Here is a 14,217-nt window from a genome sequence, read left to right on the forward strand (position 1 = left end):
GGTGATTAGGTACTATTTGACAAGGGAGATCCATTTGTTAACCATTCCATATTCACTCAAAGGAAGTGATCTACATGTAAATATGCAGCCAAAAGCCTTTGCCAATGACCTTATTGAGTACTAGTACAGGAGGGCCCTGAAATTGAAAAAATATCTGTACAAGCCTTATGTGAATGGTGACTGAAAACGAGTTTTTAGCATCTATAATGATAATTGTGTCAGTATTATTGCTCATAATGGACTATTTTCCACAGATTTGTCCAGGGAAAAGAGTGTTAATATAGTCGTTGCTATGGAAAATAGTCGTTGCTAGGCAACAAATTGGTATCCATGGATAATGTGAAATGGTCATTTTGTTGTTTTCTATTGAAGACAAGATAATTGATCAGGAATTATTCACTCAATTGACTTTTTCACCACAAAATATTATAAAGTATGTTACTTGTACGTACATGTATCTGTATCAATGTAGTCAAAATGAACAATAAAATGGCGATTTGTACGATGTGAAGGGGTGTGTCCGGTAGTGCATTAAAAATTAATTTGAGGTTCTCAATAGCTTAAATGGGGGTTTTCAGTTCTTTTTATTATTTTTAAATAATAATTTATGTAATTTCTTTGGTGTAACTTACTTGGTTTGATTCAACCTAGTTAAAAAGTTAAAAGTTAGGTTTGAAATGGAAAAATAAGTTGTTAATTTAAGGAGCTAAATGGTTGCTAAGGAAAGTTATGTTGCTAGGCAACACTTTCTGAGAAAATGTTCATAAAATTCATGCTCAGTTGTTTTTCAGTAATTCTTCTTACAATATATAGTAGATCTATCCTTTGAAAATAAGAAACAATATCTGATAATCTAAATTAATGAGTAAAAAATCAATATTCGTGATAAATATTCAATAAGTATCTAAAATGGGCGTGGCTTGTTCAAGGCTGGTTTCCATAGTGATGCTACACATTACGGCATTTTTAATACCCAATTCCGGAAAATTCAGGAAATTTCCTTTAATTTGATGTATGATTTTGCTTTGATCCAGCCGGGGGATTAAAGTCAAGAAATAAGGCACTTTTTGGCTTCTGGCCGCTCACCTATAACGATCTCAAAATGAGTTCGAACAGAATTCAATGAAATCACCACCTAAGTGTTTGTTTATGTGCAAACACAAAATAAGTGCCAAGTGACTCTGGGAAAAAAAAATGTGTAAGTGCTGATAAATGAGCAAAGTAAGCAAGAAATTCCATAAAATGTCGGGCATTTTTCCAAACAATATTACTACACTGTCCCACATATGTATTTTTGTGTTAGTTAATCATCAGAGTTATCTGTTATTACGTAAGATTTTATGTTTTCACAAAAATAAGATAAATTTATTTGAATGTACCAGAACTAGATCAATGATAATACGGTGACGATTAACCTTAATTTTAAAGACTTTCTCATGAAATAATTTGCTGCAACTACTCTCACCTTAAATAATTGCTTTTAAAAAGCGAATAATGATGATGATGATAACAATAATAACAATGATGATGATGATGATGACGATATGACGATGATTGTACTAAAAACTGTAAATATTTTGTAAAAAACATATTGATAGAAACATCGTTTTGATATTAAGCAGTCAATGTTCGTAAAAATCTTAATTAAGCAATCAAGCTACATAAAGAAAGGAGAAACAAAACCCAAGGGATTGGGGCTTTGAGCATGCTCGATCCACTGAAAACGATACGAGGAAGGCTGCTTTTGAAAGGAGAATTCTCTCTCAAGAAATCCGCGGCTACGTCTACGTCCAGGTTACCTAAAGAATTCAATGATAAAATTGGTTGCTGGTTTAAAATCATTTGAAAATTAAACGTCTACTTTAGGGAGATCGTGTTTGCACCATTTTAATAGGTTGAATACTAGTATAAAAAAACAATAGCGAACAAATAAACAGAAACAAAACAATATTACACACTTCAATTTTAAGCGATTAAATGAAAACTTAAGCGATATTAGTGGTGAACTAGTATAATTAAATGCTAAATAGAGAAAAATCACAGTAGCAAAACACCAAAAATTTCATCAAAATCGGATGTAAAATAAACAAGTTATGACTTTTTAAAGTTTCGCTTATTTTTCACAATACAAGGATATGCACATTTCAGTGGCATGCAAATGAGACAGTCGATAATGTCCCTCACTCACTGTTTCTTTTTTTTTATTGTTTGAATTAGTCAATATTTCATTTTTTACAGATTTGACAATAAGGACCAACTTGATTGAACAATATAGTGTCAAACAATGCTAATTCCACATCTAAGGGAGAAATTAATTGTTGTTTCACTTGACAATGAGGAGAAAATTAGAATATTTCATATTTCATATAACAAAATAGATAATGAGTGGATGACATATTCAGTCTCCTCATTTGTATACCGATCAGGATGGGCACTAGCGAAATTTTAAAATATCATAAATTTCTTATTTTACATCCGATTTTGATGAAATTTTGTGTTATGGTTGTTGGCTTTTTCTCTTTTTATTCAAATTAATTTTTTGGTGAGGTGAACTTGTCCTTTAACTTCGAATCATTACCATGATCGTTACGTTTTCAAATATGTAAATAAAAACATATGAAATATTATTTGCTATTCCCGCTTATCCCACCAGCTTGCAAACTACAGCATGTCTCAGGACGGTTTCGAAAGATATTATTTGTGTCATCAATACATGGGAGATTATGTAATTGGTGGCTTATCTTCGCTTCCGACAAGCATCATCATGATTAGAAAAAATGAAAATGCAAAAAATACCTACTTTAACAGAATACCCAACAATTTTAAAAAAATACAACTTCGCCTAAGTCGAATCCTTTGGTACACAGGAATGTGTTCGACCTTAAGCATGTTAAAGCACTTACTTCGACGAGGGCGAGTGTAAGACTTTACAAAGGGTCGACCAATGAAAGTTTAACTGAACATTGCATACCTGTCTCCCGACTGATAGTTCTCTCAAGGATGATCGTGTATCCCTCTTGACCCCCTGCAATGTAGCTATTCATGGCGACAAGGTAGACGCCATCGACGTCGATGTCAGTGTATCCTCCATCACAAGAGTCACAAAGTAATTCGACACTCTCAACTCGCTCGCCGTTTCCACGATCAAGGTTGAATTCGACCTTCAGTCCTTAATGGAGATATCAGTTGTTGATGATAATAAGAATAATTTGAAGAAAAAAAAATCAGTTTTATATATCTACTTGATCTACAAGTGGTTAGCCTACTTCTCAAATACCACATGGGACTTAACCAATTACATTTTGGCTGGCACTACACCTGGCGAAGGACGGTGGAGGAACCTCCAACAGACCGGGTGGGTGTTTCATAAAGCTGTTCATAAGATACGAATGACTTTACGAACAACTGGTGATCCTTTCTTGTGCTATGTGATATCCCTATGTAATTGAATTGTGACCTATAGGAGCATGTTCCAGTGGTGCTTAAAGTCGTTCGTAACTTTACGAACAGCTTTATGAAACACACAGGCACCTGGGGATCACTCCAGAGACTGGTCAAAGACAGACGGGAGTGGAAAGCTCAAGTTGCTGCCCTACATATCAGGGGTCCGTTGCAGAAAGAGTTGCAATCAATCGCAACTCTAAAAATCATTCGCAACTTGATTTTCAACCAATCAATTAACAGCGCGCATTTGAGACTTGCGATTGATTTTTTGACTTGCGTTTAAACGCAACTCTTTCTGCAACGGACCCCTGGAGGTATAACGGGCAGTAAGTAAGTTGCACTGCACTTGGTCTAATACAAATATTATATTTCTAATTTTGACTTACTCATCGATGGCCTAATGATTTTTATTTGTTACTTTGTCAAATAAAATTATGGATTAAAAACAGCTCACCTAGTCACAATACACTAAAGTGGTGTTAGACCAAGCTGATATGGGACAAAATACGTTGAGCTTAACTTAGGAATTAGACAATATGATGAATGGGCAATTTACCTGCTTCCCTCCTGGATTCTCCACCGACTACTATCAAATAACAATATAGAATTCATATAGCACACGTATCCACCTTTCAGGCTTTGAAAGGTGCTCAGGGCGCTTCTATATTACCCGTGGTAAGCTATTCTACAGGGTCTGGTGCTCACAGCTTTTTGAGGAATTACTTCCTATTAGTACCCATGTAACTCTCCTTAGTCGAGTGCGGCACAACGTGGGTAAATTTCTTGCTGAAAGAAAACACGCCATGGCTGTGAATCGAACCCACGTACCTCAGATTGAAAGACGAGCGCCTTAACGAGAACCTACGACTAGACCACGACGCCCCAAGTGGTTCAACCCCTCTTCTACATTTTCTAAGGTACACAACCTTTGACGCTGCCATCAGCAGTATTAGTTTTAACACCCACCTGACGCTTTAGTAAAGGGTAAGTTAATATGAATTCGACCTTTTTATCTGTTACTATTCAAATTTGGCATCTAATGCCCTCTTTCGTTAATGATCTTATTCTTACGTTAAAAGGTCCTATGAACAATTATAATCTATGACGTGATTCGCATTTCAGCAATCGGACATAATCATTCAAAGTATGTGTAGCACGATACCTGATAGCTGAAGGAAGGCAGTAGTTGGAGTTGATTTTTCAAAATCTTCAACAGATCGTTCCAGAATGTCCATGATAGATCGACCAGTGAGAGAGAGAATGTCAATTGTGTCACCGTACGGTAGGGTACGCGTCAGATCACTGATAGTGATGTTGCCTAAAAAGGGGGTTTCAGATAAACGAGATAAAACACACACATATATTTTGCTTTGATCGGGCTCCCAATATCAAAAAATATACATGATGTAAAACCGGTAGGTTGCGTGTCCTCGCAAAACCTAAGCCAATGGGATATCTATAGTTTTCTCAGTGTAGGTCAATGGCATGAAGCCTTCGCTCTTACCTTTTCTGTTCTCATAAAATCATGTACATTCTCTTTTTTTTTCCTTTCAGCTGGAAAAGATTTTAGGGACTCGTATAGATGCACTTCAACCATCACTAAATGCTTCTCAACGGGGATAAATAGCTCATGTACACCATAACCTCATTCGCTTATCCATCGAGTGACCGTTATATAAGTTGAACTGGAACATTTTATAGCAGAAAAAAAAGGTCTGAAATTAGTAAAATTTCAAGTCGTGAGCTAGTATTAGAAAATGACAGTTGTAACACGGAAATTTAGTTTCACTATAGATGTTGACACTATATTTATAAAATTATATATCTTACGATTTACGTTTGCTTTTCTTGGTCGTGAGATTTTTAAAGCCCCCTCCCCCAATATAAACGCCAGTGACTAATTTCAATCTTCGTGAAATAGAGTAAAACTGCCCTGACCCTGTTCTATCGATGAAGCAAAACTCCCGGCGGAGGTTATGGCGATGTGAACCTCATTTTCAGTCCCGTGAAAGAGCCTCATTGAGTCCGAAAGCATGTCCCCCAGATTGCATTCACCGACACCGCACACACTGACGCGTCCACTTAACTCCACATCTGATGACCCGACTACTGTGGTTGAGATTTCATCCACTAGGACTTTGTAGGTTTCCACTTGTTCTAACACCAAAGGATCTAAGGTAAGACAAAATATTGGTAACAATACGAATTTATATCGTGTATATAGCGCTTCCCTACTAGAGAGAACACAGTGTCACACAGTGTGTTCACAGTGTGGAACACAATATGAAATCCCCTTCACACTGTTAAATTTGAGCATTTCAACAGTTTGAATCACATATTCACATAGTTGACCATGTAAACACGATCTGAACGAGGTGCACGACCACAGAGTGACAATACCTTCACACTGTTGAATTTGAGCATTTTAACAGTATTAAAATGTTATTATTTTCACGTAGTCCACTCTGTCATGTATGTGAACACACTGTGATCAAACTATGTGACACTGTGTTCTTTCCAGCACGGTTAATACAATGTTTTTAAGTGCTGCATGCGCATGGGTTGAGAGTGGCAAATGTAGATTGAACCCGTTGCCAAAGGGACGCACTTGCATGCGGAGGTGGGATTTGAGCCCCAGACCTCGTGGTTCAAAGTCCGGAGATTCATCCTATCATCTCTTCGGAAAGAATAATTACATAATTAAGGCTTGGTCGCAACTGCTTGAAATTCGCTAGCTTAAATATCGATCATAGACTTTGTATTGAACGTTCTGTCAAGCTAAAATCTATATAAACGGCATTATATGGTTCGACATCTGCATTTTATGTTTAGAATGTGCAGCCTGCACTTGAATATGATTATTCTAAATACGTTTTTGGCCAGGTCTTAAGAACAAGAGGAAAACCAGGTGTTTATATAAGTTAGCAGGCTGAAAAAATATTCTTAAAAACCTATGGTGTCTAACAATTCAAACGGTTAAGGAACTACAGTAAATCCATTAAAACAGCTTTGTATAAACATTTTAAATAAAATTTTTACTGAAAATTAATTTGCACTCAGGCCTTATTTACAACAGACTATTAATGCATTTTATGCTAATGGCAGCAGCATGAAATTATGCAACATCATGCAGCATACTAATCACAACAATGACTTGCCTTCCTCTATGTTTTTATCCAGGACAATGGGATTCCCCGCATATGACGTCACAACACCATCATCGTCGAACGTGACTTCGAGATAACCCAGGTACTTGCCCAAACGGTAGGCGGTAACGAGGAGGACCTCAAGACTGTCATTGTAAGACGGGTTGATGACCAAAGGGTAGTCGCCTTTCTTGGCGTTGTCGTCGTAAGGTGGGTCACCTGAAGCCAGAAGACACATTCGGATAGGAAATGAGCTCCTCATGATTCAATTTAATTCAAGTTTATTTTGCTCTCTGCATAAAAGTGAACAAAAATCTGGTAAAATATATAGGAACAAAGTTTACATAACATCAAAGACATAAAAAAGCATTAAGAGGGAAGCAGCCAAAAAGGAAAAGGATATCCTTATAAAAAAAGCCGACCAAACTTACTTTAAGAAGAATAATCATTATTGGCAATATCAAAAGTAAAAAAAAAAGACAATTAGGAGACAATACAAAGGCATAGATACACAAATGGTAAGATTTAGATTATATATATTAAAAAATATTTACAAACAGGTTTAATTATCAAAAATAAAGTTTCTGAAGTTACGTTTGAAAATATTGAAAGAACAAGATTTTTTCAAATTAACCGGCAAAGAATTCCAAAGTAGTGGGCCACGAAAGAAAATAGATTTATGAGAAAGGCAAGTTCTTTTTTTAGGAAAGTGGAAGTTTGCAGCATTTCTAGTAGTGTATTCATGAATATTATAATCTAATTTAAAACAGTTCAATAAAAAAGAAGGAAAAGTCCTTTAGAACATAGATACAAAAAAGTCCCATTTCATACTTGTGCATATCATAAATATTTAAAATTTTAAGTGATTGAAAAATAGGATAAGAATGGGCGTAAAAATGAGCTCCTCATGACGTTCCACGGTTAAAATCAAATTCATGTCTTTTTCACACCAAACCTTTATCATGTTTATTGCACAATTATTTTGTAAACTTTTCTGGACTAAAGTGAATGGAAAATTTAGCGAACTGTGAATGGGTTTTTAACTCAACGATGTGATCGTGAGGGATCTAAAGGACCCTAAATCTCATGATTGCGTAACTCTACCTTACTTTCAATTTGACAAATTTCATAGAAAGCAAATAGGCTAAATAAATGAAGTTGTATTGATATGTTTCACAGAAACTTTGTGCAAAGTGTGGTGAAATTACATGGATTCAATTTCAACTGTCGGTCCTTCTTCAGCTTTGGTAATCTCTCCAAGCATTACTGTAATTAATCTAGTTTATTAGTACATTATGTTTATAAATGCTTAGAACGTGCGTCCATCGGCCAGTGGGACAATGCCCTTATATAATCTCCCTCTTTTCGTTTTGTAGCTGGAGTGGATGTGCGTTGCGAGGATGCCCAGATGATGCAGAGAGGATACATCGGACATAGAGCGTTTGTAGCTCGTATTATATTGTGCTGCTCAAAAATTATTGCGGATGAAATCACAATCGACGGATGCTCGGTGGATAGAGCGTACAAGCAGTTACGCAATAAGTAGGCTACCCAACGGATGCATAGTGTTTTCCAAAGGATGTCAAGGATTTTTTTTTAACGTTTTGAATCCTCTGCATCTGTAAGTACAGTGAGACCGGACTTAGAGGCGCTACGTCGTGTCTGCGTGCTCCCTGATCCGTACGGAGGTGGTACTCAATATTCACCCCTTACGGATACTCAAATTTGCTTTCGCTTTTGCACTGCTAAGTAGTCAGCCTGCACTTGCAAGTGCTGCCGGTTGAGACCAAGCCTAAAGGGAAATGTGACTGCGCCAATCGTCTCTCCATCAAAACTAACTCTTTTGCATGGGATATGTTACCTGTGTAAAGAAAAGTATTGAAATGGCCGCCGACGACAATGTCGACTCCCCGAACGGACCTCGCGATCTCCTGATCAATATCAAAGCTTGAGTCACTGAGTGCGATGATCTTATTGACGCCCTGATCGTCTACGAGATTGTCAACGGCTGCCTGGACGGATTCGATGACAGGGAGGAATGTGAGGTTCCCTGGAAGTTAATAAGCGGAAATATTGTTTTTTATTGTTTTTCGCTGTGTTTTCAGTAATCATCATCCAAAATTAATGACAGTGAACTAAATACGTCCCATAATTTCAAATATACAGTATACGCGTATTAATTTTTCTCAATAAAAAAAAAGATTTATACCTTGAAGGGTCTTTATTCTTTACAAAACGATCTCATTGCTTCAGTATTTCCGTTACATGGGCCTACGTGAAGGTACAATATTCCAACAGATAGAACGTCCTTGTAAACGCCTAAAATAAACCAAAATAAACATTGATGATATAGTAAATTACACTACCAATAATACCTGTCGGTGTCAACTGGGGCGTATCTGGCTTGGTTACTCCTACCACTCCCACTTTCTCACCCCCTACAGTGATCACACGACTCCGGCTAAGAAGCGACTGCAAGGCTGGCTCGTTGGACGTATCAATATTAGAGCTTACGGCGGGAAAATCGATTAGATTTAAAAACGGTATCAGTCCCGGAACACCCCTGAGAAATTCATTTTTTGACAAGCCCTGAAAATTGAGAACACAATGAGTTCATTTTTTATTTATTTATTATCATTATTTTTTTTTTGGGGGGGGGGGGGGGGGGGCAACAATAGATGAATCCCCCATTTACGTTCTTGTAGCCGGGATATGGTGAAGCTGTATGCCCGGCAACATCAAGGTCCGTCAGAAGGAATTTTAAATTGGAGGAAAAGGGTAGGCTTTTTCATAATCATGATAATCGGATAAAAAAAATTACGTAACTAGTCGTAAAAAGACAAAAGTGTCAGTTGAAATCAAAGAAGATGGTTTAGTCTGATTATGTATTCAATTATGACTAGCGACCCCTTTCTTTGAGTATGTCTAGCAACCATTTTCCTGGAATCAAAACTGTTATAATGTTCCAGAAAATAAAGATCTACTATAATACTTGCACAAATCTTTCTGAATTTTTCAGTGCTGTTTTTGACATTATATCATTGTGTTTCTTATACCTTGTTTTCATCGCAATAATTTTAAGGTCAGTGCTGACGTCGGAACGTCACTCCGCCCCCTTCTATTGAAAATCCTACTATTCTAACCAGTACTGAAATGGAACAAATCAATGAGAGGGTATCAACAAAGAGTGACCAGATATATTTAACTAGTCAAACGTAAATATTGCAAATGGAATTTGAACAACAATTTTCATTTTCAGTTTACATGATCAGTAAACGTCCTAAAATACCATGGATAACAAAAGCAAAACGAAGCCTACTGTACGTAATAAATACATGACGTCTATGACATGTATACCATCAAGCATGATTCGAATTTCTCGTAAAAAGTATTATACGCCGACAAACTAATAAAATGCATTAAGATGTAAAATATACCTAGGATACTATCAATAATTCAGTCTGTAACAAAACGATAAACCAAGTGATATTTTTAGTATTGAATATCATGCCATTAAATCTGTAGTTGCTAAGATTGTCATTTTGTTATTACCATTATCATTATTTTTACTATTATCATCAACATTACTATTGGTAGAGTCATTATTATCATCATCATCATCTTGATTTATTCTTTTAGGAGCCAAAATTTTTTCCACAACCTATGAAACCATCAATGGTTTTACATTAAACGTACTGTACCAGAATGACTGAATTACTAAAAAGAATATTAAGCGACCAAATCACAAGGTCGTGCTGAAATAAGCAGACTGAAAAAAATGTGCAGTTTATGTTTCTCCTTAAACCCGAATTTTTTATGATTTTTACCGGGAAATGTGCAGAATCTCTTGAAACTGCTAAAGGAAATTTTATCTATAGAAAAGAAGACCACCTTGACACAAGGATATTACCGAGCTATTTTCCCAACCAAATATTCAAAATATAAGAAAAAATATTTCAAAAATGTTTCATATTCTCAATCCAAACCAATATAGTTTTTAGAAGACATTACTGGCTCAAATAAAATTGTTCAATACAATAACGAGTTCAATGACCGATAATGAACACAAAATACTCAGGAGCTTTTACGCATATTAGGCCTATACATCAATCGAGGGCGGAGTTCCACAATGTTCAATATTAGGTCCTTTGCTTTTTAATTTTATATACGGAAATGCCTCTTGTGAATTCTTAAAAGTTACAATTTGACCTTTAATGGGTTCTAGCACATGACTTAAAGAATCAAGTTGATTTTTTTTCTTCATTCATTTTGGTCAAAATCTTATTGGCAAATTTCATAGAAAGCACATAGGCTTAATGAATGAAGCTGTATTGACACGTATTACAGAAACTTTGTATCCCACTTGAGAAACTTCCGCAATATATTGATTTTGTTTTGTTTTTTACCTAATGGTTTGGGGCGCCCCTCCTATTTGTTCGCCGTTTTTAGGCCTACTCTATCTTCTGCTATCAGACTATATACTTTATTATCGACAAAGTCAATTATTTTGTAACAAAAACACCCTGCAATTCTTATTTTGTTACAAAATCAAACGACATCAATGATTTTGCTACTAAATAAACCGACAGTAATTATTTTGTTACAGAATCAACCGACAGAAATTATTTCGTTACAAAATCATTTGGCAGTAATAACAAAATCAATCGAAGGATATGATTTTTTTTACAAAATCAATGGACAGAAATGATTTTGTTACAAAATCAACAGAAATTATTTTGTTACGGAATGAACCGACAGAAAATAATGATTTGGTTACAAAATCAATTGGTAGTACTGATCTTGTTACAAAATTCCCGTCGATTGATCCTGTAACAAAGTCTTTATTGTCGGTTTATTCTGTAACAAAATCATTGCTGTTGTTTTATTTTGTAACAAATTATGAATTGCAGGGTGTTTTTGTAACGGAATACGTGGCTTTACACTTGGCACCCCATAATTTTTTTTAGTTTTGTTTGAGGTGGTCTCAAAAGAGCGCGTGGAAGCTCTATCCACCTATTCATATCGATGGATTACACTTGTATTGAAACCCTGACACATACACACACTCAAAATGACCGATAGTTTAGTTTGGAAATATCGTAATTTAAACTTTGGTCGGCCTGGAGACGGTTTCGCAGATGTGAACGTAGTGTAAAGAATTTTACAAACAGAAATGGGACCGAAGCTCCCCTATGCTTCGAATGACTATATCTATGTATGTGTATATATATATTTATATATATATATGTATATATATATATATACATATACATTTACATATACATATATAGATTAATCTATATATACATATATATAGATCAACAGTATAAATATATACATACATACATATATATATATATATATAGTAAATAGTGGTAGTAAAATACGAGCTGTGATTGGCTGGATTTGTACCACGTGACCTCCCTTCAAAAAGTTATATTGTACATATGTACAATATAACTTTCGATTTTTGGATGGCAAAATCCATGATGGGGGCTTAGACTGAGGGATCTATTTACTATAATAAATAGTGAACGTTCTATCATACAACATTACTGGACTAAATGAACTCCAAATACAAAATTATCCCTCGTGCAAGCCTATTTCACCTCGGCCTTCGGCCTCGGAGAAATAAACCTGCACTCGGGATAATTTTATTTTTGTCGTACATATAATCCAGTATATTGTACAATAGATTGTACACTATTTATATAATATATACATATACAAATATTAAGAATACAAAATAAGCAGATAACCAATGGTGCCTGGTCTGAAATAAAACACATAAAGCAGGCCATTCGGAATAATTAGTCATTAATGGTCTGTTATCTCATCAAACACTACACTTTAAAGTACTCTCAAAGTTCATAGAGGTGGAGGCCTTTATTCATTCAGTGGCATTGATGGCTGCAGATCTTATAGTCTGCTGTGACACATGCCATTACGATTTTTAATGACACGATCAAACATTCAAAGGTTGATGGCAAAGAACAAAAACAATAATGATTATAAAGATACTGATAAAGAGACTTTATGTTACTATTGGTCGTGCGACTCTTGGTGACCGTTTTGTTAAAATACATTTTGCATACGATTGCAATGGTTTTCAAATATCTTGGCACCAAAACGGTTTCACTTTGTGGAACATTTTTTTTTACTTCATCACCCCTAGCAAAACTCGTTCTCAAGGCCCTGATGAATTCCTGTAAGTTGATTAGAAATTCCATATTCCTAACTGTCAATTAATGTTATCATTCAAAAATTCAAAGCGGGTTATCAGCTTACCATGACATCGTATTCTAATAAGCTCATAAAATGTGCGGTGCTGTTTCCCTTGTACACGTAAAACCAGTCCGTGCCTTGGAACTGGTCCCCCGTATCCACTAAAATGATGCTTTCATTACCGGTGCCCCCCTCACGAATGTCTTTCAGTACCGTAGATCTTCTAGCTACCCCTCCAAAGCATCCGTCGTCCGCCCTGATCTCTGGGGTGCATGTACTGCCCGAACCACTGAATTCTTCAATTCGATCTGAACAATCATTGGTGTGTAATATAGTCAGGTTAAAGTATCCGAAAGAAAGTTTAACCCGGGAAATCAAGATCCACAAGAGAACCAGAGAAGCACTGCGAAATAACAGAGACATGTCACTTGATTTCCTTGCAGTACGGACACTGAACCGGTTTTCTATCCAATGGTATGTACACCATGCACATCTGACGAGTTTTGCTGGAAGACAATGGTACAACAGCTAGCAAAAGCATCCAGCGTCCAAATCACGAAATTAAAGTGTCGCAAATGAACCGAAGTCGCAAACCGTTTTTTGGTTTGCTAAATTATGTACGTGACGGTCTTCATTCTAGACTGAAAAAATATATTTCAGCGCTGCCGGTACATGGGAGGAATAACAGACAGCAATAAACCCGTTGATGAATATGAAGGTAAACAAAAGCATTGGCCAATGGTATTTACATAGTAAATAATATAAGATCTACATATAAGATTTACCTAGTCAATAATATAAGTTTATGCCACAGCCAAACAAACGGAAGAGTATACAGATATTGACTGATGGGGTGTGTAATATAAACATTCTTTGGACCGCCGGATTTGTATTTTCCCGAAGCGCGCAGCGCTGAGGGAAAATATGATCACGAGGGAAAATATTAATCCTTTAGGTGGTCCAAAGAATGTTTTTGTTTACACATCCCATCAGTCAATATCTGTTATATTAGATAGCCTCTAATGATGAAGATAAAGTTAGGTCTTACGATGCGTGCAGCATCATTTTTATGATATTCACAGTGATTGATTGAACTGGTATGGATCTAACCTTAGATCTTGATCTATAGATATCTAAGTAACGTTAGTCTAACGCAGTGAATGACCCTTGAGTAATCAAATCAACTTTGTTTAGGCCTAGCCCTAGATCTAACTCTAAAAGTTCAAGCCCAGTCCAGGTCCAGGACCCAAGCAGGCCGATAATGCATGGTAACATCTAATCCACAAGAGGGCGCCATACACGTATAAAAATATATTCATGGACCGGTTGGTCAATATATTCATCGAAGGTGGACCGGCTGGGAAAATACATTGATTTTGATCATATCACGTGACGCGCTATG

General features: G+C 36.1%; 1 protein-coding gene across 1 annotated transcript; it reads right to left on the reverse strand.

The window, feature by feature from the left end:
• Positions 1-1,136: 1,136 nt before the first annotated feature.
• LOC121407969 (snake venom 5'-nucleotidase-like) lies at positions 1,137-13,585 on the reverse strand. The gene is made up of 8 exons (XM_041599249.1): positions 12,879-13,585; positions 8,966-9,179; positions 8,452-8,640; positions 6,603-6,809; positions 5,383-5,616; positions 4,607-4,762; positions 2,972-3,169; positions 1,137-1,799 (listed from the first exon to the last, which is right to left on the reverse strand). Exons 1-8 carry the CDS (start codon positions 13,236-13,238, stop codon positions 1,645-1,647), a joined length of 1,713 nt encoding a protein of 570 aa, XP_041455183.1. The 5' UTR covers positions 13,239-13,585; the 3' UTR covers positions 1,137-1,644.
• Between the last annotated feature and the right edge of the window lie 632 nt (positions 13,586-14,217).

This window comes from Lytechinus variegatus, chromosome 2 (assembly GCF_018143015.1).
Source record: "Lytechinus variegatus isolate NC3 chromosome 2, Lvar_3.0, whole genome shotgun sequence".
Lineage (NCBI taxonomy): Eukaryota > Metazoa > Echinodermata > Echinoidea > Temnopleuroida > Toxopneustidae > Lytechinus > Lytechinus variegatus.

Excerpts from the sequence above, each read along its gene's own strand:
- LOC121407969 (XM_041599249.1), bottom strand. The coding sequence starts at position 13,238 with ATGTCTCTGTTATTTCGCAGTGCTTCTCTGGTTCTCTTGTGGATCTTG. Across the intron at positions 5,617-6,602 it reads GGATAAAAACATAGAGGAAG|ATCCTTTGGTGTTAGAACAA; the intron begins GCAAGTCATTGT and ends GTCTTACCTTAG. Across the intron at positions 1,800-2,971 it reads AACTATCAGTCGGGAGACAG|GTAACCTGGACGTAGACGTA; the intron begins GTATGCAATGTT and ends TGAATTCTTTAG.